The 27,241-nt window shown below is 40.8% G+C and overlaps 2 protein-coding genes across 8 annotated transcripts in view; both read left to right on the top strand.

Moving 5' to 3' along the window:
• Positions 1–8,081, top strand: part of CCDC82 (coiled-coil domain containing 82) — a 29,077-nt gene extending 20,996 nt beyond the window's left edge. For 5 of the 6 annotated variants that reach the window (XM_017678660.3, XM_037020655.2, XM_037020652.2 and 2 more), the window contains 2 exons: positions 2,640–2,825; positions 7,625–8,081. In XM_017678660.3, coding sequence (XP_017534149.2) covers positions 2,640–2,825; positions 7,625–7,690 — 252 coding nt within the window. In that variant the 3' untranslated portion in view covers positions 7,691–8,081. The remainder of the gene's footprint in view (positions 1–2,639; positions 2,826–7,624) is intronic. The other variant, XM_037020656.2, reaches the window with a different exon arrangement.
• A 4,998-nt stretch (positions 8,082–13,079) lies between these two features.
• The window catches only part of MAML2 (mastermind like transcriptional coactivator 2), a 346,585-nt gene continuing 332,423 nt past the window's right edge, over positions 13,080–27,241 (top strand). For both annotated transcript variants that reach the window (XM_037020651.2, XM_037020650.2), the window contains exon 1: positions 13,080–13,712. In XM_037020651.2, coding sequence (XP_036876546.1) covers positions 13,221–13,712 — 492 coding nt within the window. In that variant the 5' untranslated portion in view covers positions 13,080–13,220. The remainder of the gene's footprint in view (positions 13,713–27,241) is intronic.

The following is a 27,241-nucleotide window of genomic DNA, read 5'->3' on the forward strand; positions in this document are numbered from 1 at the left end:
TTTTTAAATTTTTTAAGGCATGATTGATATACACTCTTACGAAGGTTTCACATGAAACAACAATGTGGTTACTACATTTACCGATATTATCAAGTCCCCACCCATACCCCAGTGCAGTCACTGTCCATCAGTGCAGCAAGTTGCCAGAGATCCACTATATTCCTTCTCTGTGCTACACTGTTTTCCCCATGATCCCCCACACCATGTGTACTAAACATAATACCCCTCCGTCCCCTTTTCCCTCCCTCCCCACCCGCCCTTCCACACCCCTCCCCTTTGGTAACCACTAGTTCATTCTTGGAGTCTCTGAGTCTGCTGCCATTTTGTTCCTTCAGTTTTGCTTCATTGTTATACTCCACAAATGAGGGAAATCATTTGGCATTTGTCTTTCTCCACCTGGCTTATTTCACTGAGCATAATGTCCTTCATCTCCATGCATGTTGTTGTAAATGGTAGGATTTGTTTCTTTCTTATGGCTGAATAGTATTCCATTGTATATATGTACCACATCTTCCTTATCCATTCATCTACTGATGGACACTTAGGTTGCTTCCATATCTTGGCTATTGTAAAAAGTGCTGCGATGGGTGACAAGTAGTGATTTTACAGCATCTTACTATGATGATGGACAGTGACTGTGAACGGGGATGTGGGGGGGACTTGGTGAAGGGGGGAGCCTAGTAAACATAATATCCTTCATGTAATTGTAGATTAATGATACCAAAATTTAAAAAAAAGTTCTGCAATGAATATAGGGGTGCATATGTCTTTTTGAATCTGAGAAGTTGTATTCTTTGGGTGTATTCCAAGGAGTGGGATTCCAGGGTCAAATGGTATTTCTATTTTTAGTTTTTTGAGGACTCTTCATATTGCTTTCCACAATGGTTGAACTAGCTTACATTCCCACCAGCAGCTACACAGTCTACTTTGATGGCAGAAATAGAGAAACAGGGTAGCTTTAGTGGCCTGTTGTCATGTCATTTTACCCAAAGGGGAGGTATGGGCAAGTGAATTGTTACAATTGATATGACTGCTTTGATGATAATATTAAACTGGAAAGTAAGCAAACAATGTACAGTAATACCTGATTGTTTCTAATGATCTAAAAAACACAGATTTTCCCAGAATGTGAACAGAAATCTGATTTTGCTTTCTTCAGGGGGGATTTTAAGCCTGTAAGATATCCCAAATATCATCTTCATAATATGACATATCAAACCTAGTGCCAATCATTATATTTAATTTTTATTCATTTTGGCCAATATACCATTCATTTTATTTATTTTTGCCAATATACTCTTGGGTTATTTATTGAACTTACCACCTGTGTGATACCTTGCAGTGTAGCTTCAGAAAATAGTACAATTCTTTGTCATAATACAAGTTAGCAGATCAATATTATAACTATACCACTTGTCCTAAACTCAAGAGAGTAAAATCCATAAGTGAATTTAGGTGCAGAGACAAATACATAAGTTAACAAGAAGATTGTCTATTTTCTCAGGTTACTCCCTGAGAATAATACTGATCATGTTTCTGATCAATGATGCATTTACTACAATGAATGAAATAATGTAGGTAGAATTTAAATTCAATTTAGTGCAGTGAGTTTTCCTATTTTAGCTGTAGGTGTGTATAACAAACTGTACATTTAGAACATTCTGACAAATGTTCTTGTCAGTTGATTTCACAAGAAGAGTATTCTTAATCAGAATCCTAGAAGTCCATATAAACACAGAAATGAAATTCTTATATTTTGCTAATAATAAAATATTACTGCTATAATCTCATCAGATTCATTAATTAAGGAAGCAAATATGACTAAACACAGTTATTTTTTACTTTACAAAATTTTTTGGAAAAAAGTGTTGAGTAAAAAACTGCCAATATTCAGTATTGGTATAAGAGTTTGTTTCAATTTTATATGTAGCTTATAAGCTAGAAAATAATCATTATATAGGCACTTTTTTTTTTAGTTAGAAATTTTTCATTTAATCGAAAGTCAGTTTATAATTTTATGCCTTGATATCCTGATCCCAAATTTTTAAAAATTTTACTTTATTTTGGTATCATTAATGTACAATTAGTTGAACAACATTATGGTTACTAGACTCCCCCTCTTATCAAGTCCCCCCCACATACCCCATTACAGTTACTGTCCATCAGTGTAGTAAGATGCTGTAGAATCATTACTTGTCTTCTCTGTATATACTGTATATAGGCACTTTTAATTCAGTAACTGTGTATACAATAGCTTGCATGCTTTTCTTGCTTTCAGATGTACCTGCTCTTCTGTCCTCTGTACCTTGATAGCATCTCATTCATAGCACTTGACATTGTTTCGTAATGATTTGTCTTTTCTCCCAAAACTATAAGCTTCCCTAATACAGTTAGTACATCTTTCACTTATGTATCTCCAGTGCTTAGCCCAAGACTTGAAACATAGCAGGTGCTTAGTTTTTGTTAACTGGGTTGAACAAATAAGAGAAGGTAAAGGAATCATTGTATAAACATTTTAAAAATTAATAATGCATTGATTAGATTCTACTATTAAAGAAAATAAACCAAAAAAGCTCTGTATTAATTACTATATTCACTTCATACTGCTGTCACATAATAATGCTTATTTCTTGATTTAGGTGTTTACTGTTGGCAGAATTTGTGCTAATCGTACCAGAATTTATCATAAACTGAAACATTTTAAATTCAAGCTCTACCAAGAATGTTGTTCCATTGCAAAGACAGAAGAAGTTGAGAATGAACAGGTTAAAGAAACAGTGGAAAGAATTTTCAGTCAGTCAAAAGAAAGTGGCTGGATTAAGGAGGTGAGGTGAATATAGAACCATTGCATTCAGTAGGTTCTGGAGACTATTACTGGCTGAAGGATACAAATGATTAGAAGATGAAGAAATTTAAAAGAGAATCTCTCCTTCTCTCCCTGTCTTGGTATTTTCTCTTCTTCCACCCATTCCTTTCATGCTTATCATTGTCCTACCCTGAATAGATACACTGATGATCTAAGCATTCATTCAGCTCATCAGATAAATTTTAATCAGCAGTAATACTGTCCCTTAATTAAGGACCTCTGTCCTTTCACTTTTATATATGTGGTATTCCTTACATGTATATTAAGTCCCCTTATTTTCTTCAACAAAGTACAGGACTCAGCTCTGCTTGTCTGCTTCCTGTTCTTTAGAACAGTTCTTGTGACCTGAGAGTGAAGAAGCACCTAGTGCCAATCTGAGGAAAGGATCTCGGCTGTCAGTTCTAATACTACCCACATCCTCTTCTTGAGGACATGGGACTGAGCAGTGAGCACTGTAACTGAAGATCAAGGGGAATGCAGAGGTTTCAGGCCACAGCACTGATTTTGGTTCCCCCATATCCTGTTGACCATTAAATTTGATATCAGGGATAAAGTGGGGTTTTGAAGAGTGCACTGGATTCCTGAAGATCTGCTGGCAGCTCATAAGCTCTGGTCTGCTCACAGAGCTTTTAGAATTGTCTATGGTACATGGAAAGAATGCTGATATGATCGCAGTCTTCTAAAACAGTTCTAATTGCGTGAATGTGTAAGAGAGAACATTTAGTAGATTTTCAGGCAACTCAGATCAACAGTATATTTAATTTTTTAAAAAAGCCTGACTTGAGATCCATTTCCTGGATTATTTATATCTTAGGGGAATTTGTAAAAGAAGAAAATGAGACAGCTTAGAAAATTAACTTATGAGCAAAGGGAAAGAAAAAGAGAACAAAACAGGAACTTGTTAGAACATGTCATATTCTGCAGAGGTCTCCCTGTTTGGAGAGTGACACACCAAGATTGGTCTCTCTTTTGGCAATTTACCCCCTACCACAAACCACCACCCAGTCAGTAATCTCTTTGTTTGTCCCCCACATATTGAACCATAAGTTGTCTTTCTCTCTCATTTTCCTCTCTTCAGCTTTTTATCTTTTGCTTTGCTGCTAACATCTCACTCTCAACACTTGGCTCCCTGTTCTCTGTGCTATTCTGTCTGCCTCAGGGAGGAGCCATCACTTATCCAGTAAGTTCCATCTTCATTTTCCTAGAGTACATTTGATTCTTAAGCACTTTTATTAGTGCATTTAAGTATTGCCAACCTCCTAGTGGAGATGAAAGACCTATTGGGATACCACGTTTTTAAAAAATTGTGTACTAGGTGTAGAAAAAAATTGTGTATGTGCTTTATATATTTGTGTGTGTGTGTGTGTATCTGTGTATATACACACTTAAACTTCTTGCAGAAAAAACTAAAAGCATTTCCAAACATTAGAGGAAGCTTAACAAAGTTTGTGACTACAGAAGGGACTAGAATAAGAAAAAATATTCTTAGGAAAAGCCACGTATCATATAGAACTTTAAGAATAACAGCATTGGGCAGTGAAGGTATTTCAAGATGGTGCATGTTTAGAACAAATGCACATTTTTTCACATAAAACACCAAAGAGCCTCATTTTCTTTTTGAGATCCTGCTTACTTTAAAAATAATTTGTGCATAGATTTTCTTAAAAAGATTTCCTAGAAATTAAAGAAATCCCCTAGGCAGCCTTTTGTGCTGTGATTAAATTTCAGATTTTATCAAGTGTGCTGCCATTTCTCAACATCACTTTGCCTGCTCTTCAGCGTGCATGCATCTCTGAGTGAGAGCATGTGTTTTTGTGATGCATGCCCCCCTCCTTTGGCAGCAGTCTCGTGACCACGGTTACTCCAGCCCGTGACAATGCCGGGCTTAGTGCTACATGAATGGCCATATCCATAGCTCTTTCTCCTCTTACTTCCCAATTATTATGTCAACCCTTTTTACCTAACAAAATATTTGTTCCCATATTGTCCTTTCCCAGCTTTGTTTCACAGCTTGCTTTTTCCCTGACCTGCCTTTCTTCCTCCAAGCATTTTTCTTAGATTTTCTCTGGATATCTCAATCTTTCATTCCCAAAGACCTGCCAACTAGACTGACTTCATTCTTCTTATTCTTCCTAACAGTTGAATTAAAGGGGTAGGAGCAAATTTGAGTGTAAGAAAAGAATGAATGATAAATTATAATAAAACCAAAATATATAATAAATAATAGCAATATATGTCTCATTCTAAATCAGAGGTGAAGACCATACTATCATATGCCACTGGCAAATTCTAACAATTGTTTTTTCATTAAGAAGAAAGTGTGCATATGATGATGATTATGATGGGAAGCTGAAAATAGGATTATTGGGGTGAGGTGGTGAATACATGAACACCAGGAAGTGAAGAAAGTATGTTAATAAAAGTATCAAGTTTATTTTATAGTAGTATTTTAAATAAATTTTAAATCTATCCCATAAAGACTGTTATATAAATAAGACTTTTAAATTATTGAATATCCCACCCCTTTCTGAATCTCTTCTCACTTTGTCCCTTTTCTTTTTCCCTTTTTATTTTTTCCTTTTCCTTTTCTTCCACTCCTTAAACTGATTTATCTCAAAACATGGCCCTAAACTACCTATGCCAAAATCACCTAGAAGTCTGTGAAAAACGTGTTGTCTTTTGTCTATTGAATGATAATCCTTGGGCATGTTAAACACCCAATATTTTAAAAACTTAGGTGATTCTTAAGTAAATAAAAGATTGAGGACCACTGCTTAAAGTGCATATGTACTAGGTTTTGTTCTCAGCCTCTCTAAGTTTTCTCCTTTGGCAGACCCATTCCTTTCTTCAGGCCCAACGCTTCTTCTGTGTAGAAGACTCCAAATTCCTTTTACGTTCTGACCTCTTTCTCATAATCTGTTCCCATGATTCTAGCTGTTTTCATCAATAAGTCCATCTAGCACTCTAAGGGGTTGACATAATAAGACCCATAATAAGTTTGGAAGCAGAATATTTCGGTGGAGAGATGGCCAGATAATATTTACTGTCTTCTTTCTGAGTGTCATTTTCCCTTTAGAGGTTTTTCTTGTTTCTCATGAAAACTGCACCCTGCCTCTGCCCTTTAAATGTCAGAGCGCACTATAATGGCTGCAAGTGTGGATTTAAGTATTTTCTAGCAGTATAATTTGGGGGCAAGTTATTTTATTTTGCTAAGCCTAAGTAAAATAGGAACTAAATAATAATAATTAGGGTTTTGATTGTGGTGGTTAGTCACACATTTTAAGCATTTAGTATAGGAACTAGCAATTAGTAAATGATCAATTAATGTTAACTATCACTAGTAATAAAAGCAAAGAAAGATTTTCCTTCCTTTTCTTAGTACAGCTGAGATAGACTGTAATTTTCCTAAAAGAAATTTAATTAAAGAAAAAAGAATGTAAAGAAAGATAATACAAAAGGCATAAAAAAAGTCAAACTTCTATAGTATAGATTTCTAATTCTCAACTACTTATATCTAATAGAACCTGAGTACTAGGTCAAGAGAATCCCTAAGTAATCCAAAGGTTATTTCCCCTCCTGTTCTTTCCTTTGTTCTTTCCAGAGGTGATGATCTAGACAGAGATGTTTGGGAAGGGGTTAGGGTTCCATGGCCCTGTCTAGAAGGAAAATGCGCTCCTCAAATACCCTTGCTTAGGTCCCCATCTCCACAAAAGTTAGTCATCAGGATCTTCTCTCACACCACTGGGAGTAGAACCAGAGTTCCTAAGTAGGGTTAGAAACTATTAGGTCAGTTAATCTCAGCTGAGGTAAGCACTTCACACTCTTACCAACCTTGAAATCTCCAAATCTTCCTGACTCCTTTCATCCGTCTGATCCAGGTCTCTACTTTCCATCCTCATTACCATCACTCAAGTTTGGGCCCTCATCATCTAATATTATTACAATAGACTTGAAACTATTCTAGAATGGATATTTTTCCATTTTTCTTAAAATATACCTCAGATTATGTCAATCTCCGACTGACACCTTTAGGAGCTTTCCATTGCCTATCACATTATTGCTAAACTCCTTAACTGAGCATTTCATACTTTTTATTCTCTGATTTCAGACTCTCTAGGTCAGTCATATCTTTCTCTATTCTCCTAAAAATAACCTCAGATCATAGTTAAATCCCACACTTTCTTGTCTTGTCCCTGTTTTATGGACTGTTGTCTTCTACGGAAAATTCCCTCCCCCAAATCTTTGCCTACCAAATCTCTTTTCCCAGGACAGTTTAAATGCTGTATTTTCCTGGTCACCTTGACTAATCATGACATCTCTTCCAAACCCTCATAACAGTGTCTGCATAGTGCTTGTTATTAGTTGCCATTCGTGTATCACTGCTGAACTCTGTTCTCCTTAGGGGCAGGGAAAGCAATTGTTTTGTATCTAGACAGTCATTAGCAGAGTATTTGACATATGTTATGTGTTCAACAAATTTTTGTTGAATAACTTATTGAAGAAGTGATACTTCTATAAATATGATAATAGAAAATTATATAAGAAAGTTATGAAATTAATGTTTGGTTTGATCTCTTTCAAATGCTTTATATGAGTTAGAAATGTTTACTTGAAATTGAGTCCCTATTTGTAAATAAAAAGGTTTTCATTTTGCAATTACTATGAAATGAACTTATTCCTGTTTGTTGTAGATTGAAAAGGCCTAGCTTATCTTCATTGATTTAAGTAAAATAACTAGTGTTTTTATTGTATACACAGAAATATGGTCAACTTCAAGAATATCTCAATTTTGCGGATTACTTTCAAGATGAGAAGTTTGACTGAATAGTAACACATTTCCTTCAGAGAAGATTTTATAAATTCTTGTAAATGTGAAGATCATGAGTCTTGTTTCTCTGTATCATGTGACATTTATATATTTTTATGTATATCTTCATGGCAAAATATCGTGTTTAAAACATATGTTCATCTTAATGTCCATGAAATGCACTCTCCTGTCTAATAAAGCTTTTATCTACTATGTATAGAAAACATAAGCTTAATAATATTAGAAATTTTTGAATTTTAGAATTTAAGTTTTTAAATTTTAGAATTTAAGAAAATGTAGTTATGTAACAATGCCTTTATAACAGATGACTATCAAGTGAATAAGCTATTCATGTCCTGTCAGTTAAGTAGAAAAATACTGTATTTTAAAAATATATTTAAACTAACATTTATGTGTACTTATTGTTGAAACCCTGCCCAGATCTGTTTATTACCCTTTTGCATTATTAAGTAATCTTCACTAGTATATTTTTTACTAATATCAAAAATCTGAATCAGTGGGTCATGGAAGAAACCTCTGTTTCACTGAGTTCAATCCCCTTGCCTCAGAAACAGACTACAGTTTACCCATTAGATGTAGAGAAATGTTCTTTTTCCTTTTCCAGTTTCCCTTAGAAATAAATTTCAGGCCTCCAGAGTCTTTTCAACCTTCATATTCAAGAATGACTTCATGATATGTACCTTTATGCTTCATAATTATCTTTCTTTTTTCTATTGAATTTTGTCTTCATGTTAATAATTAAGATGTATTTTTCTTTTTTATCCATAACTTTTCACATGTAAGTATTTATGTTAGGATCAAAAGATCTCAGAGAGATAAATTCTGCCAAAAATAGTTTTAAACCATATTATAGCATCTGCATTGCTTTGTACATCTAAATTTTCTCAAAATGAAGTAAAATGGTTTTATAGTGAACCATTGACACGGTCTATCCTATATCTTTAATTCTTAGTAGTAGTATTCTAGTAGGATCTATTTTACTGTGGAATTTTAGATATTTGTTTCTTATTTCAAACTTTGGTTGAACCTACTGCTTCATCTATTAAGTGGTTCATGGTATGGACTTCAGTTTATGTACATACATAAAAAAGATACATTTTATTAAGTTCTTACATAGAGATTACTTAACATTTTCTGCAGTTATCCCTATTTTAAGCAAAATGGGTAGAAAAAGCTTAAAAAATGGTGAGAATACCAGTGCTGATTGTTGTAGGATAGATAGATGTGGGATAGACAGTGTCAGTGGTTCACTATAAAACCATTTTACTTACTCTCACGTGAGGAATGCATACCTTTTTCAAGAGTGTGAAATAGAAATTTCAGTCACATGTCTTTATTATTATTATTGTTTTCTGTCACATGGAAATAATCCTTAAGTGAATGAAGCCATACTTGAAAATTGAAGGTGAAGTGACAGTGTCCAAAAAGAAGCAAAGGAGAACTAGAGGAAAAGTGATAGGTTAGAAGGGTAAAGGATCACATATGACTTGTAAAAAGGAAGGCCAAGGAAAATGAGAGAGGAAGATCTCCACAGTATCCATGATGACCCTGGAAGCATCGCTTCTCGTAACTGACGCTACAGATAAGCTTGAGCCTGCTGGAGAGGGGGAGCTCCTTCCAAATGCGGAGTTTTTAAAATGGATTTATCTTTGTCTTTAATAGCATGCATTTAATTTGTAAAAATTAAGGCACTAATGATTCCAGGGACTTATGATGGCAGCTGACCCAGTTCCTAGGTCAGGCATTTTGTTGGTTTGAAGCATTTTTCCTGTTAGAACAGCATTTTGACTGTTCTACTGAACATTAGGAAATGTAATATGTTGTTTTGCTAATCTGAAGACACTACAACCGGGCATTCATCAGTGGGTGGTGAAAAGAAGAGGCATTATAGGTACATGATAACACTAAAAGAATGGCAAAGAGGCTGTTGGGAAATAAGAATTAGCATGGATCAGGGGTCCAAAGGCAACTAGTCCATAAGAAAAAAGAACTGTTGAAAAAAATAGAATTAACCTTTACAAGCATTAAGACATACTGCATTATTTTAGCACCATCATCATTAATATCATTGATTTAACACTAAAAGGAAATTGTAAACTTATAAATCTAACATGTCTATGTACTTTTTAGATGTGGGCATTTATTACTATAGTGTTAGGTGCTTCAGTATTAGGTAGCTAGGGATAGAAATGATGAGGAAGACAGAAATGGACAAGTAAATGCTTGAAAGAATGCATAGGGCTATACTGAAGCTTTAGGGTTATAAGAGAGGAAACAGTTACATAAGGGGAAATATGTTAATTTTACTGGCAGTTGGATGTAATTGAGCGTATTTTCCTCACTTGTCTGCTCTCGTATTCATATGAGGAGTTCTATTACTACTCATTTCTTGGAAGTATTATAGGACTTGCTTAGACTCCAGCACGTTGATTAAGTTGTAATTGCAGCCCTTGAGCTGTTTGGGGAATAGCCTGGCTTCCGTATATCTGTTTTTCACACTTGTTATTGAGGCAGTAAGCCCCATGGTTAAGAAAGCATAGGTTTGAAATCAGTCTTGAGTTTGAGTTCTGGTCTGTTATTCCCAGTTACATGAACTGGAACAAGTAGTTTCAATGAGCCTCAGTTTCCTAATTTATGTATGGGGTTAATAATACCTGTAACTCAGGATTGTTTGTGGATTTAGGGAGATATGTTTGAAGTGCTGTGCCTGAAACTGATTGTAAATAAGCAGTAACTGATGTGAATAGGAATGAGGATGTGTATGATAATGATGTCAGCTTGAAATTAAATAGTTGGTGAGGGTAAATGTGTGCAAAATACACTGAATATAGTATGTAATTACACTGAATTCCTGTTTGACAAGTTTGTAAGGTGAGTCCTGTCTAGCATAGAAGTCAGTTTATATCAATTGGGAATAGGATTCTGATTAAAAGCCCATGCTATTTCAAGACTATAGAGAAAAAGAAAGTAGTACATTTAAATGTTACATTTTTTTCTCTTTTCAGATATGACTGCTGAATATAAGTACCTGTAGTACCAGAAAGAAAACAAGGTCTAATGGATGCATTTAAAACCTAAAATATAAAACTCCCATTTTTTAATGACACCTCACGAAAGAGTTCTCCATTCAAATTTGCATTGATAACAAAAATATATTTCCACCTTTCTCCGCAGAAGTGGTGAGGAACTTAATCTTGGAAGGGACAGAAAGAAGTATCTTCCAATAAAGAGTAAAAAAAGTTACATTCTGTCAGGGTATACCTTTCCCCAAGTCCAAACTAACATTCCTAGATTTATAAAAACAAAATGGACTATAGTAGGCCAGCCTATTGGGCACTAAATGATAAATACTTTTAATTATTTTTAAAAAATGTTTAAATGTTTGCATTGATTTTACCCATTCATTTCTATCCTGAGCTCAGTTGAGATAGATGCCAGAGGTGGTTTAAATTAACAAAGCCCTGTTGCTTGAGACCTCGAACCTAAATAACTTCCAAGTCAGGATACGGCAACTTTATGGTCCTGACCATGCCAATACTGTGCTCACATTGATTCATTCTCCACAATTGATGATGACAAGCAGAATCCAGTACTGAGTTTGAGATCTTACAGGTAAGATCATCTGAAGAGGGGACAAGTCTGTACAGGTAAGAGATCTGTTTGGTCTGCGTTGTTAAACTCCAGGAGTTTACATGATGTTTTCCGCATTATATATGTAAGCCAGATAGCTATGGAGACCTCAGGTCTTGGATTTGGATTGTCACAGGCAAACTAGTATTTTCAAAGAAAAGCCTTTTTTTTCTTGAGCTGGCATTGGTAATTTCCTCATAAATATTTTATCCCTACTCGTTTGCTTGCGCCCACCCAGGTCGACTTACCCAGAGACGCGCGGGACAGGCCGGCGGCGGGCGGGCAGACGCCCCTCGGGAGCCCGCCCCGCCGCCCCACACCCTCTCCGTCGCGCCAGGGGACGCGTCCTGGGGGGCGCTCGGCGGCATCGTCCACGACGCGCCGGAGGAGGAAGACGATAGCTTCAGGGGGCGCGTTGTAGTTCTGAGAGGGGAAACACACCCCTGGCCGGGAATTCCTTGAACCTCTAGAGCGGGCGCCGCGACCGAGGAGAGAGGCTGGGGATTCCCCGGCCTCCCCGCTCCGCGGCCCGAGGCTGAGGTGCGCGAGCGCCGCGAGGGGGCCCCGCGGGCTCTGGGATTCGCCTCTCCGGCCGCTGGGCGGCCCTCCGCGCCCCGCTCTCCCGAGCCGCCGCCCCTCCCGCCCGCAGCCCGCCGGCGCGCTCCCCGCCCCTCTCCCTCTCCCGTCGGAGCACAATGCGAGCCTGTGCGCCGCCGCGACTCCGAGCAGTGGGGCCGCTGTCAGCAGAGCGGCTAGCGACGCACGGGAGAGAGAAAGGAAATAGCAGCCACTTTCTTTCCCATCTGTAAGGCGCAGCGGCACGAGGGCGAGCCCGCCGCTCACCGCGAGCCGGGACTCCCAGGCCCCCGGGCCGGGCATGGAGCGCGCGGAAGCGGCCGGACACGCCTCGGCGCGGCTCGCGGGGAGTTTGTGAGTCGGACCATCGTTCGTGAGTCGCTCTCGGCAGAGTTCGTCTCTCTCGGTACCGTTTCAGACTGGAGCCGGGGCCGAGGACTAGGGGCGTCAGCGGGAGAGAAGAAAGCGTGCTGAAGGACCGCGCTCGGCGGCTGCTGGCCTCAGAGCGCTTTCCTCTGGGCCGGAGACCCCGGGGAAGGAGGACCTCACCGGCGGCCGGGCCGGCCGAGGAGGGAAGCGCGGTCCCCAAGTCGGCGGCTGACATCGGCAGCGGCTGTAAAGCCGTCTCCCGCTTTTGGGAAAAGACAGCAGCCAACATCCCGCAGCACCCCGCAGAGGAGAGAACACCGGGGCAGAGGGGAAGGGAGGAGAGATTAAAGGCCAAGAGACAGGTCTCGGTTTTTGTACATTTTGAATATTGACTTCAAAAATCTACTGAAATAGCACTTTTTTTTTTCTTCGCCCGAGGAAAAGTGAAGGCTGCGAGTTGCATAGGTCACAGCAGAAATGTATTTCTCTGCAGAAACATACCCATAAAGAATTTCCCGACACAACGCGGCGAGGGGGAGCGCGGCGCCCCGCCAGCACCTCTCAGCCCCCTTTGCCGCTCGCCTCCGTCTCCGGCCAGGCGAGCCCTGGGCCCCTGCCGCGACCCCCGGGTCGTGCGCTCACAGGGCGCCCGGTGGCTCCCGTGCGCTCGGCGCGGGGAGCCCGCAACTCCGTCCAACTTCTCCAGAGCTGTCAAGCGCCGTCAGAGTGAGTCGGTCAGAGTCTGTCTCCGGCTGATCTGGGGCGCCGGCCTCTGCCCGTCCTCCTCGCCCTCCTTCGCGGACTCCCTCCCCCGCGCCTGCCCCGCGCCCCCGGCTGCCGAGGACCTCCCTCCATGCGGCCCTGAGCGCCGAACTCCCAGTGCCAGGAGCGGACGCCCGCCCCGCCTCCGCCAGCCCCGGACCCCGGGGGCAGAGAGTCGAGCCCCGCGGGATGGGGGACACCGCGCCCCCGCAGGCCCCCGCAGGGCTGGGAGGGACCGCCGGGCCGGGGCTCCTCGGGGGGGGCCCGGTCGCCCCCAGAGTGCACAGCGCCATCGTGGAGCGCCTGCGGGCTCGGATCGCCGTCTGCCGCCAGCACCACCTGAGCTGCGAGGGCCGCTACGAGCGCGGCCGGGCGGAGAGCTCGGACCGGGAGAGGGAGAGCACCCTGCAGCTCCTGAGCCTGGTGCAGCACGGCCAGGGGGCGAGGAGGGCCGGCAAGCACGCCAAGGCCGCGGCCTCGGCGGCCCCCTCGGCGCCCGCCCCGCCCGCCGTGCCCCCGCCCGCCGCCTCCCAGGCAGCGGCGACCCCCGCCCCGCCGGACTATCCCCGCCGCCGGGAGCACCTGCTGGGCAGCGGCGGCCACGGGGGCGGCGGGGGCACGGACCGGGAGCAGCCGCCGGCCTCGGCCCCTGCGGACCAGAGGAACTCAGCGCTGATTGCGGTAAGGCGCCTGGTTTTCTCCGCTTCAGGCGGTGGCCGTGTGGCCTTCTCTGAGCGTGGAGCGTGCCGTGGCCTCATGGAGAGTGGACGGCAGTGAAAGGGGCCACGATGTCACCTGACTACCGCACAGGCCGTTGGGTGTGCTGTTTGTGTGGTTTTATATTCTTACTCGTCAAGTTCCGCCGGTGCTCGCTCATTCATGGCTTGTTCTCCACTTGCGCGATCTTCCCTAAGTAGGAAGAAGCCAGAGTTTTCAGAGACTCTGGGGTCCCCGGCTCGCAGAAGGCCTGAGCCACGGAGGAAGGCCTCGGCTCAGGGATCCTTTGCCTTGGCCCACACTCTCTGATCGGGCCCCACTAGCTGTTCTGCAGCCTGAAAGCGTTTGATCAGTCCAGCTGACCTTTATCAAAACCTTTCCTTCTTGTCCCATTTCCCCTGCCCTGTTTCAAGTGGCCGCTTCTCCTCGGGTTAAGAGAACATAAGTGGCAATCCCTAACACAGAGAAGTTCCTTGAGTACCTCCTTAAATTGAGGGAAATGCCCCAGAGACTAACTAGCCAGGGAAAAATTTCAAGAGTCCTTCCTGCCGATTACCTATAGACCTCCCCCTTTCCCCCTCCCCTAGCTGCTTTCCGCAGGCAGTGCCATCAGGTACTGCCCACTCGCAGTTCCCTCCAGTGGCCAGGCGCACAGGGGCTATTTACATGCTGTCATCCTAGGAAGTACCTTATCTTCAGCCACCCCTGATGACAGAACATCAAGCCTGAAAGTTCTGATTAAATTTTTGGCTGAAGTTCATCCTCAAAGGCACAGGCACATCCCATGCCTGAGGGAGTATCCCTCAAATCATTGGCTCTTAGTGCCAGTCCTGGTCAGGTGACTGCCTGCTGTGCACTGGCTTCCCCCAAAGCTGCTGGGCCAGTGGCTTCTAGGTGGAAGGTGGAGCCCTGCCCTGCAGTCTTACAGGCTTCCTCCATTTCTGAGTTCTGCAGGTCTTCTAATGTCCTGTGTCTGCTCACAGCCCAGCTCCAGTTTGCCTGAGCCAGCCGCAAGGAAAGTCAGCAACAGGAAATGGCATGCAAGCTTAAAAATACTCACAAAGCTCAGAGGAGAAGAGGGCATTGCGGTGAACTCCTTTTCCAAAGAAGCTTGAAAAGGAGGTCTAGGGAGAGGCCAGCCTCCAGGCAGGCCTCTAGGATGCTTCTCTGTCACTCTGCCTTATCGTTGACCTGAGTCTGTGTTGATGAAATTTCTGGAAACTCTGGGGGCTAGGATGATGCTCACCTCCCCCACCACACACACATTTTTCTTGGGATGCCTAGAACTGCAGTTTCCTGGCGCCAAGTCCGGATGAAAAAATAACTGCTAACAGTTAAATTGCCCTGTGTTTGCTGTAGTAGCCGTGAATACAATTAGCCCGTGTGGTCATATTAGAGCTTCCAGGCCTGATTTCCTTTCTCTACCACCTGCTCTATCCCTACCTCTCCCTGGAAGTCTCTCGGAGAGCAGTGAGGGTTTGTTCTGTGAGAGAGAGGTGCTGAGGTGAAGGAGGGGGAGAGAGTTATTCAAATGGAGAGAAGAATGAGGTTTGTAAGGATGTGCGTGTTACTAGCATCTGCAGCCAAAAGCATCTAAATGCCTTGATTGTCCCCAGTAAATTTATAATCTGTCTGCACATCTCCCAATAATACAGCTTTGTGTGCTTCACAGTCTCCTGGTAAGTGTTTCAGAGATGATACAGGGAATGAGGCACCCAACCCTTCTCAGTGAAGACTGATCTCTGTCCTGGGTGCCAAGACTGGATGTGACCTTCACATCCTGGCCTCTTCAAGGAAGGTGGCACAGAGCCACCTTCCTTAGGGCCTTGTTCCTTTGGTTTTTGCTTTTCTCTAACTTGGGAGTAAGATGAAGCTGCCTCTTTTTCACGGGGGCTCTGGGGTGCGAATGAAACCAGCTTCAGAGGCAGCTGTGACTTGACAACAAGCCGTGTCCGTGGGGAAGGAAGTGAGGGAACAGAGTCTGCCCTTTCCTGACTCATGGTTTACCACTGCTGACGCCAAGGGTGGCTGCTGTACCCCTCCTGCTCTAAGAGGGAATCTTGTTTTCTCTTTCCTAACTACCAACCATTGCTTAAAACATCCCCCAACAGGAGCCCTCTCTCCAGTGCAGTGATGATGAGAGGTGCAGTGTGAGGAGTAGAAAGAAGTTTATTTCTAATGGTTGCCTTTCATAGAAAACATGTGGTGCTGCAAGGGTTGATCCATCACCCCCCTTTTGGTTATTGGAAATCCCCTTCTGCATTTTAGCTTCTAAGTTTGGCATTTTGTTACTCAGCATAGTGCTCAGAGATGGTGATGCAAGTACTGTCTTAACCTGATAACACTGTGTCTGAAGGGAGGCCTGGGCAATTGGGAATGATCACTAAACCAGTTAGATATGCAGGTCTCACTTCACCCCAGCACCTCTTACTTTCAGAAACACTATTAATTTACAGAGGCTTTTGTATAGAATGAGTGTCAGAATGCTTTCTAAACTTTATTGCTACTGTGTCCATAACCACATTTACTTCTGTCTGGGTGTGTCAAGGTATCACCTTAATAGTTAGTTCCTATGCTATAAGTGGTCATAAAGGAGAAAGAGAGAGAATGCTGATCGTCTAAAGTCAAATATGCACTGTGTCCTCACTTGAAAGCTCTGTCTCCTGTACACCAGCCATTCGGTGCCTGTACACAGTCAAAGTATTTGAATGTGGGTGAGAGAACTTCTGGTCGGTGGGATAGTGTTGGCTTTGAGGGCTGTTGCACTGCAAGAAATATATAATGTGTGAGTTTTTTCAATAGCCTAAGTTCTAAGAACAATGCAAGAATAACCTCCAAGCCAGTTCTAATTCTGTCCACATTGAGAGCCTCATTCTGCAGCCCTTACTCAGCCAGTTTCTTCATTTAGCTCAAGTACAAGTTCAGGGGAAGCCCCATAGTTGCAGACGCTGCAGGAACAGGGCCTTTCAGAGGGCCCAGATTGTAGGACTTTGAGCAGATCTGCATTTCCAACCACTTGGAGCAGGCTTTAGGCACTAAATCATTTTCTGGTGAAGTATGTTTGAATCTTTGAATGAACTGTGAAACTGAATAATTGCTGGTCTATGGAACAGTAAGGTTTAGAGCTTCTGTGGTGCATTATTAATCTTCCCCTTTTGCGCGAGACAAGCTCTTTTTCTGTTACATAGACAGCGTTGCTAGGATGGATAGGTAAGTGGTTCCTAGTGATCTTTGGCTTTAGAGATTATCTTTTCTCTAAAGTAGTGTGGAAGAAAGAAAGCAGATCAGACAAGGAGTCTGCATCCTTCGTTCTGTGCCTGCTTGATCACTAACCAGCTGGGTGACCTAGGACAAGTTACTTAGCAGTCATTTGTAAAACAGAACAATAATGCTGCTCTGGCTTGTTGAGAGAAGCAAATGAGTGTGTGTTTCTGAACAGGCTTTGGAAAAATAAAGCACCGCAGAAATACAAGGCATTATTACTAGTACTGCTAATAATAAACTACTAAACAACGAATCATAATACCAGTTTTTCCAGGGATTAAAAGTATACTTAAGCTTTCAGTTGTCTATTTTAAATGGTGAAATAGCTTTTATTGTAAATAGAGGGATTGACATTTCAAATTCAGTGCTGTCAAGATAAGACTGAGATATCGGTGTACTTAAGTGTCTTGTAGGTCCCAGGAAATCCTGGTTAAAATATGCAATGCTGTGAAAGTGTTTAGGGTCTTTGAATGCACATCCTTTACAGGTCCCTGCATGGACCTAAACAGCTTTGAAATGGTGTGTCCACCAGAGCGTCTAAGGAATATTACAGAAGTCATTTGCACAAATGGCATGGGAAAGTTAAATATTTTGTCAACAATAGTCTAAAATGTTAATTGTTAGCTTAAGAAAGTCAAACAAGTTAAATCATTGCTAGAGTTCCCTGGTTATTTTTAACTGATAGTAATCAAGTTTCCAATTGACAATTTAAAATGTAAGAGCTGTAAGTGGGGTTTTGAGAACAGAAACAATTCATTGGCCAAATCTGGGTGTCTGTAACTGTCTGTGTGATAAATATCCTCCCCAGAACAGTGATAGGAGTGTTTACATTATTTACTTAAGCAGCCATCATTTCCTTAAGAACTGACCTATTTTTGTTCTGTTTTCCAGAACAAAGTAATAAAAGGAGAGTTCTTATCTATCCAGGACCTTTCTACCACTTCTTGAAAGTAAATATAATCATAAGATCTCACAAAGGGAAAAGAGTTTAAGTGGAGGGAGAGTTAGTACAGTACTTTGTAAAAATTGACAGAAGTCTTGTTTTTGACAGCAAGCTACTGTTATTATGTCAACCAAAAATGTCTGGCTTGTTTGGGTCAATGTTTGTTCATAGAAGGCATCTGCTTTCTTTGAAATAACATTATTGTTAGATGATGTTCATAAAGCTTTTCTATACCCTAAAGTTTAAAGCTGTGTGGCTTCCCTATGCCTGCTTGTAAACCTTTTGTTAGTACCCACACAGTGGTTTTCAAATGCCCTTAGACATAACAATGAGACAGAACTAAAAGACTGGCCACCATTAGCTGTTTTTCTTTTTGTTGTCTCTTTGTTTTTAACACTACTATTTAATCTCAAAAATCCTAGAAGGAAATTTTTAAAAGATCATCCAGTTCTTCTATGCATGGCAACTGAGCCATTCTGAGTGGATGCTACTTCTTCCTCATTCTTTATTCCAGTCCCTTATGTGTGTTCCTAGGCAGAATTATATTTAGTGAAAACAATTCCAAATTCTTTCCTCTGCATTTTCATGCTAATTTCCCTTGTACTCTGACAGGCTCTGTGGGAGAAGAGAGAGAAATACAGCTAACGACATAGCCCCTGCTTACTTTTAGTCAATAATACCCTATTGATAAGGTAACAGCAAAAGTACTAACCAGATAGAATGGACATCAGCTAATACAGAAAATCAGAGGGAGGGAGAAATAAATATATATTGGGCCCTAGAATATACAATGCCCTTTTATTGTATATTTTATAAAATGCTTTAGAAAAAAACAGGTGAGTAAGCAGCATCTGCCCATTTTACAAATAAAGATTGAGATTTTAGAGGTACAGTAAGTGCAAGAATTCAGTGCATAGATTTTTATAATCTGATCCATGTTCAGATCCCTGCTTCACATCTGCTAGCTGTATGAGCTTGGGGATTATTTTGGGGCATCAGTATCTTTATTTGTTAAAAAAAGCTAACATTTTTTAGCAAACATCATAGTGCCTGACACATAGTAGGTGCACAAAACATGAGTACTGTTGGTGGCTGGTAGGAAAGAGATTCAAACCCAGGCCAAAGGGAAGTTTATGGAGAATGTGGGTCCCCAGCAGGGCCGGGAGGAGGGAGAGAATGTGGACATGTGGAACAGGGTAGCTGAATGCCAGTGGTCACAAACGTTAGTGTTTAGGGACAGAGAGCAGAGCCTATCTGACACTTGTGTTGGGTGTGAGTAGTGAGAGGCACAGGTGAGGTTGATCCACTTACTGGAGGGTCTGGAGCTCCCACAACAGTAAATCAGTAGCCCTGGAAAATGGTAGAGCGAGGGAGGCTCAGAAGAGCCAGCATCTATGAAGCAATAATAATCCTTCATACACTTGAAGACAAGTATTACATTTCCCCTCCAGCAGCCTCTTCTCATACCGCATTGCCTAAGTGTTCTGTATTACCTATCTTCAAGTCCCCTGAGCTGCTTTAATGCCTTGCTATTTACACACTTCTCCCATTCACAGTGAGTTATATACAGGAGGACGTGGCCTTTGGCATTGAAAAGAGATGGTTTTAAAAGCACACTAGCTAGACACAGAAGAGAAACCAAAAGAAGCAGAATCAACTACACCTTCCATCTTAGGCTCACTAGGCCTTCCAGTGCAAATAAACATTTCCCTGTGGGTAAAAGTGCATTATTCTCTTGAAGTGTAAACTAATCTTCCCAACAAATGAGTTTGCTTGTTTACTAACTTGCAAAAGTTCTGTTAAAAAAAAATCTGTGAGAAATTTATGAGAAGCTGTGATACAAAATAGACTTTGAGATTTACTTAGATTCTTGCTTGCTTTTTAATGCAGATACGTTACAGGTCTCTACTTGCCCTAAGGCTCAGTCATATACCCATTTCCTCTAATGTGGTCAATGTTCACAGGGCACAGAGAAGGTACCCTATAGAACAGATGGCAGAGGAGAAAAGCCAACAACTCCTTCCCTCCCTGATTCGTGGCATGCTGCTGGGATGCTAACCATAGCCAGGGGCTAACTCCCTACTGTTGCCAACTTCTGCTCTTTTCCTACACATATCTAAGGGACAAATGTGAAGGAATAAAAGCTGTTCCACTTCTTGTAGAGGGGCTGAAGAGAGAAGTTCATGTTTTCTTCCCAAGGCTTAAAGAAGGCTGAAGAGTTGGGCCCTGCCACAAATGAACTGCCGAAGGAAGGGCTGTGAAAATGGGCAACTAACAGCATTTACCTGTGCTGTGCTTTCCATGGGTCTTAATGGTTTCAGCAAAGGTTCTGAAGTTTCATGTCAAGATGTGGACGTGGGTGCTTTATAGAGTCTGGAGAACTTCTCCATTGATTCAGTAAAGAATCATTGTGCAGTAATTCCATGCCCTGGGAATTAATGTGTCCATGGTGATCAATTCGATACAGCCTTTGCCCTATTAGCATTGCATCCTGAAAGGGTGTGGGTGGGGTTGGAAGTAGGAGTGTTAATGTTGGCTTCTCTAAGGAGGCAAGGCAGCATAACAGTTAAGAGCTTGGGGTCAGGAGTGAGGTGGTCCTGTTTCAAATTACAGGTCTACTACTTAATAGCTGCTGCTGCTTAAGTTAATCAAACTCTCCTGCCTCAGCTTCCTCAGCTGTAAAAGGGAATGATAGTAATAAAACTAATTACCCAGGATTGTTGATGAAATGAGGTAGTTGCCTGGCACCTAATAGAGTAGAGGCTCAGTAAATTTTAGCTTCTTTTATTATTTATGTGAGAAGTGACATACTCATGTCAGATTCATAATTTTCCCAGCCCAGGATTCTGTATCCAGAAGTGTGTCAGAGACATTTTATGGAAAGGCATGGCTTTTCTCTTTAATATTTACTTAAAAATGGTTAGTGAAAGATATCATATTATCTAGTTTTTCTCAAATAGTTTGAAGTGAAGATGTCATATGGAATAAATTTACACTTCCTTGGCATGGGCTAAATAGTGTTCTTGAGAATATGATCAATTAATGTCTCTTCCACTCCTGAAATTCTAGGATTCCTCATCTAGACCTTGATAAGAGTAAGTGCTTATTTGACTCCTTACTTCTAGAATAGAATAAGGGTTTCTATTCAGTCGTGTGGGCTTTGTGAGTAAATGAGAAAATTGAACTGTCAGTTAGTTTGGAATCATTAGAAGTGAATAGTTCAAATTTACCAATTTAGCTGAACTGTTAATTCAGACTGATGGATGATTAAGGGCATCTGGTCACAGAGTTGCAAAGAATTTGAAGTTCCCTGTTCTGGAGATTTAAATTTATGCTTTTGAAAGACAGATCCCTGGCTCATGTTGCAAAGGAATCAATTAACCCACAGTAACTGCAAATGAACAGGCAACCCAAGTTTGCCCTTTTCCCAAGCCTGACCTGGAACATGCTAAAAATTTCATGCCTTGATGTGGTTCTTAGCCTGTTATCTCTTCTTTGCTCAACACCTCCGAAAGTGTGACTTTCCATAAGAAGCATGAGGAAAATGTTGCCAAGTCTTCAAAGCAAGTTTTAGTGATGATAATGCTTAATGGAAAGCACAATGTTTCTATGAAGAAGTGACATGATTAGCATAAGAAGAGTCTTCTTGTAATGTGGATTGTGTTTGGCTAGGATGGATTTATTGGTTCTAACTGAGAGCAAAGAATGTAGTCAACGTTTTTTTGTTAGTTTATTTATCCCCCATCATTTAAATTTACATCCCCTTCCTCCTTATGAAGGATAGTATCCTTAGGAAATGTAGAGTTAAACTTACGTTGGCTTTCTTTTCTTCTGTATTGTTTTTAACACTGTTCTTGTTTCCTGAGTCATTGCAGCAGGTTCATACGTTAATATGTAATCATTAACTTTGCTATTTTTAAAAATTATCTTTTTGTCAAAAATGTGGCTACAATATGGCTGCACTGTATTTATGGATCTTATCCAGCACGTTAATAACTCTCACCTACATGAAGCCCAACACCTTGAATTCTTCATTGTACAACAAAGTTTTTTTCAGGTAGTTCTGAAAGATTTGAATAGAGAGTTAATTACATGTCTGGGTTTTTTTGTTTTCTTTCTTTTTTTTTCTTTTTTCAGAAAAAATTTACTTAAGTATAAAGCTTGCTGCAACTGCTAATAATTTACCAGGAGTCTGTTGGATACTCAATATAATCTCTTAGAGTCGTAACCAGGGTGCAAAGAAGCAGCTTAATTGAATACAAATTGTACTGTACTGTGTCTTTGGAATAATGATTGCTATACTTGAAGTGTATGTTGCTCTTTTCTGGAGGTCTCCAGAGTCTAGATTGTGTAAAATAAAAAACATTCTCTGGCAGCTGAGAAACTAAGTTTTTTGTTATTATTCACCTAAGTGGACGGATACTTGATAAACCAGCTAAGGCTTGCAGATGTGATTGCCACACTGCACCATGTAATTTCAGACAGCAATAAGTATGTGCTAGTGAGATTATCCCAGTTAGTTGTTTCACAGACATATTGAAAAAGTGTGAAGTACAGACACAACAGTAAACAGGAAGGAGCAGCAGTCCTCCTGATAGAAACAATGGGCAGAGGCAATAGTTCAGTGAAGTTTGCACCCAAGTCCTGTAGCCATTGCACCAAAGAGTTTCCTTTTCTTGCTTAGATTCTTTGCATGTGGATCTCCTTGCAGACTCAGTCCTCCAGAGAGAGACTGTGAGCTATCTTTGTGCTAAATTAAACATTAGTTTTCTCCTTGGGAACCTGATCTTCCATAGACTAAGCAACAATATCTATCTGAGAGCTCCCAGCTACGTGTTTCCCTCAGGAAGAGACAGCTCAGGAGCCTTTTCACCTCTACTGTCTGCTTAGCTATTGTGAGTGTGTGTTGTATGGGAATTGTCGTGTCTAATCAGGTCTAGAAGCCCTTAGGGCAAGGGCTTGTTCTCTAATCCTTGGTATAATGGTGTAGGACCCATGCTGGTTTACCATATAATAAATAGAAATGGTCAGAGCAGCACCCAGATTGTGGTGGATTTCAAGCACCCATTGGAAGGAGTTTCTTTTGCTCACTGCCTCCCAAATTCTGTACCCACAGCAATGAAAGAGAGTATGTCACAAAATAGAAGCCAGCTGATTTCCAGCCTTCTCTCATCTCCATTCTGCCCATTCCCCAAGAGGGCTAGTTTACATCTATCTAAAAATAGGACACTAGTCTATCAATTTTTAGAGTTGCATGAGCCCTTAAAAGAAAAAAACAGACCAAACCCTTTTCTCATGGGCAAAAATACTAAAACCCTTTCCAAAGATCCCATTGCAGTAGAGGCAGGAGTACAAACCAAGTTTTCTACCATGTATTCCAGGTTATAAAAAGGAGTCCTTTATTAAAGACTTCATATAAACCTAGAAAAAGAACAGTTAGGGAGGATTTGGGACTTCCGATAAAGTTTTGGTAGTAAAAAGAGCATGGAGCTTAGAGATGTGGTAGATTATGTTTTAAATCGTCACTATAATTCCTTCCATCCCACATGATGGGGGCAGTGGGGAATTACATGCAGACATAACACTATGAATTACCACTGCTCCCATCAAGAAGGGGATGCTCTTTCCCCCCTTGATTCTTGAATGGCCTTGTGACTTGTTTTAACTTGTGTCATGTGATAGAAATTACATTGTGATACTTCTGAGAATGGGCTTTAAGAAGTCCTCTCAGACTTAAAATTTGTTAAGAGGGTGAATCTTAAGGTAAGTGTTCTTACCCACACATACACACACACAGAAATAAAATAATAATAACAGAGAGGGCAGGAGAAAACTTTAGGAAACAATGGATATGTTTATAGCCTTGATGGTAATGATGGTTTCAAGGGTATATACTTATACCCAAACTCATAGAGTTGTATTTATTAAATATGTACAGCTTTTTATGTTTTAGTCATACCTCAATAAACTGGTTTAAAAAAAAAGAAAGAAGTCTTCTTGAAACACTGAGACTACCATATAAAGCAGCTGGTCTAGTCAACTGGAGGATGACTGTCCACATTCAGAGAACCAAGGTGTCCTGCCTCTTACCAGCACCAACTGCTAACATGAGAGTGAAGCCCTCCTGGACTAGCCAATCCTCCAACTCAGTGTAGCCACGAATGAGCCCAGGTGAAATTGGCAGAGGAACTGCGTAGCCAACCTAGAGAATCATGGGAAATACTGTATGACTGATTTAAGCCACTAAGTGTTTGGGGTGGCAAAGGTTAACCAAGTCAGAATTGGAAAACCTCAGCGTGGGAATGGTTCCACGTCTTAAAGCATGTTACCCAAGACAAAAAAAAAAGACTTGATTTCTGCTTTTCATGGTAATAGAAACAATTTCAAAAGGTTGCAAGAATTAAATGAGATAGCATATAAAAACCTAGCATGTTGTCTTGCACATGGTAGAACTTTGCAAGCATTAGATTCTTTAGCTTCTCCTTTGTCTTTTCTCGTTTTTTTTTTATTGTAATTCAAGCCACTGCTTCCTTTGTCATCTCTCTTTCACATCACGTGCATCAGCGTTCTCATAGGCTTCCCCAGCTCACTGTTCCTCTGAACAACAATTTATTTTTTTCCCTCTTGGATGATGGCCTGGTGCTGTCATTCCTCCTAACTACCAAATTTCCAGCATTCTTGTTACGCTCCAGGGAACACATCTGCCTTCAGTAGTCTACCCTTAAAATAGAAAAGGGTTAACCTCATAAAGATGTCACTCCCCCTGTACTGTTATGCTGCCCTTGGGAGAGTCAAACAGCATAGCAAATATATATGGGCAATGTAATTGCATTCGATCTTCTAGGTCACAAAAGGTTTTGCTAGCTAGTATGGCATCCAGGGAAAGCAGTAAGCATATTCTGTCTTGAAGAGCACGTTTATAAACTCTATTACTTTTTTGGTAGCAAATTACTCACTGTTTTTTTCTATCTTATATTTCACAATAAATGAATAAAGAGGAAGTGGTATAATTATACTATATTACACTTACTATGCTTATGAGTGATATAGTAAGAGAATACTGGCCTGGGAATTGGATGTTGAAGTTCTTATGCTCCCACTGATACTAAGTAGTAGGAAAACTTAATCAAATCTTTTTTCCTCCCTTCTTGGAGAAACAGTAAGGAGCATGTGATAAGTGGCTTGGATCCCTTCTGAGACCCTTTTTGGGTTGGTACACTTTTAATAAACTCTCTGATATTTCTCTTTAGTTTTTCAGATTTCAGTCTCTCCTCAAATATATCTGTTAGGAAGAATTGAAAGGAGAGATGACAAGGGCAGGAATGTTTTGTTTTTGAAAGGAAGTACTAGTGAGGAGAGTCTGAAGTAATCTTGGGAACAAGGTCCAGCTGTAGGGAAGGAAGGAATGCGCAGCCTTATTAATTGCTTAACAATTAATATGTAATGAACTGATCACTCTATATCTGATCCTATTTGTTGGGGTTGAGGGTTCCCAAATGAGAAGCACAGTTATAGGCCTAGAGTTTGGTTCATTAAATTTATTTTTAGAGGAAACACTGATTTTTTTCTCCCAGATCCTCCCAACTACATTTGCAACATTTTTGTGGGTAAATAGGATTCCCAGCTAAGTACTCCTGTGAAATATTACATGAAATATAAAATGCAAAAGGAAAAGGGAAATATTCTTGTTTTAGCCTGCCTTCCTCAGGAATTGACAAATGTTTTAGCTATATACATGGGCCTCCATCTGTTTTTCTCTGTTTTGTCTTTCATATATACATAACAATTGAAAAGTGCAGATTAATGGATGGGATTTTATGTGTTTCATCACTTCATTTTTTTAAATATGTTTTTGCTTTAAAGGGCAACGACAAGAGAGTCACTGAGAAATTGGCCTGGGGGAGGGGATTCAATCCTCTGCCTCTTTTTTTTTTCCTTATCACTAAAACCCTAAACAGAGAGTATAATCACCTATTTCCCAAGGGCAGCCCTAAGCCCTTAAAATTCAGATCTCTTTAGGGATTTACTAGAACTGCAAAAAAGAAATGCACAGGATCTGCTCCAAATAAATCAACAAAGGAGAATTTACCAAAGCAGATATTAAACCTAGAGAATTTCTTTGATAGCACAACCCTGTCTCTCTCTATCTCTTGATTTAGTTAAAGCACAACTCTTCAAATGGCATCTTTAGACTCCTAGAATCCTGGAGTCTATAGATCATATCCTAGGCTCTAGGCCAGCCCGGTACACTTTCTTTCACAAAGCAAGATCGTAACTAGCAGGAAGCCAAAAGGGACATTTGGTTGTGCTTGTTGTTTTATTTTGTTTCAAAGGGTAGACACACTCAGCTTCGTTGTCTGTTAGATTAGAGCCAAAGAAATGGTGACAGTTTTTCCTAGAAATTTATAAATTCTCTAGCTTTTTTGTTAAGTTTTTTTGATTTTTAGATGAAAATGTCTTGGTATTATGCTATACAACATGGCTTTTCATTTTAAAAATATAAAGAAAAAGGAAGTCAAGCCTTTCCTTTCTTTTCCAATAGATTGGGTCTTACTTTTGCTTAGAAAATGTACCCCCAAATCCCCATCTCTCACACACACATACATACACACACTCACATACACTCACACACACTCACACACTCAACCACACACTCACAAAACACATATGCATTCACCCTTTGTTTGCCATGATCACTTTTAGTATATATATAGAGAGAGAGACACAAGTTAGCTACATGGGTAACTTTACAGAAAAAACAGAATGAGGAAATACATTAAAGAGTATAGGAAAGATCATTTTTAAAGGAAATTGCTCCAGAAGACAAGAGTATGCCAAATTGCAGAAACTAGGAGTAACGTGCTATCCCAACACTAAGTGTAGAGTGACAGGAGACCTTCATCTGGTCCAAGCTTTACTGCTAACAGGGTGACCTTAGGGCCAGTCACTCCTCTTTGGTTCCTAGTTTCCCCATCTACAACCCAAAAGGGTTGGATTCCTCAGGACTGCCTGGCTCAATTATTCCTGTCATACAGAATTCGACTTTAAGTATCATTTTTGGAGAGAACTTTCTGGCTGCCCCAACTAACTGTCCACATATGATTGATCTCTTTATTGTTCCTCTTCCCCTATAACTTTATACCATTACAGAGGTTTCTTTGCCTTTATAATTTTTATCACTATCTGAATTTATGTTGACTGCTTATGAATTTGTGCATTCCTTCTTTTCCCACCAGAATGTAAGCTCCCTGAGGCCAGGGACCTTGTCAGTCTTGTTCACCAGATG

The sequence above is a fragment of the Manis javanica genome, chromosome 6, assembly GCF_040802235.1.
Source record: "Manis javanica isolate MJ-LG chromosome 6, MJ_LKY, whole genome shotgun sequence".
In the NCBI taxonomy this organism is placed as follows: domain Eukaryota; kingdom Metazoa; phylum Chordata; class Mammalia; order Pholidota; family Manidae; genus Manis; species Manis javanica.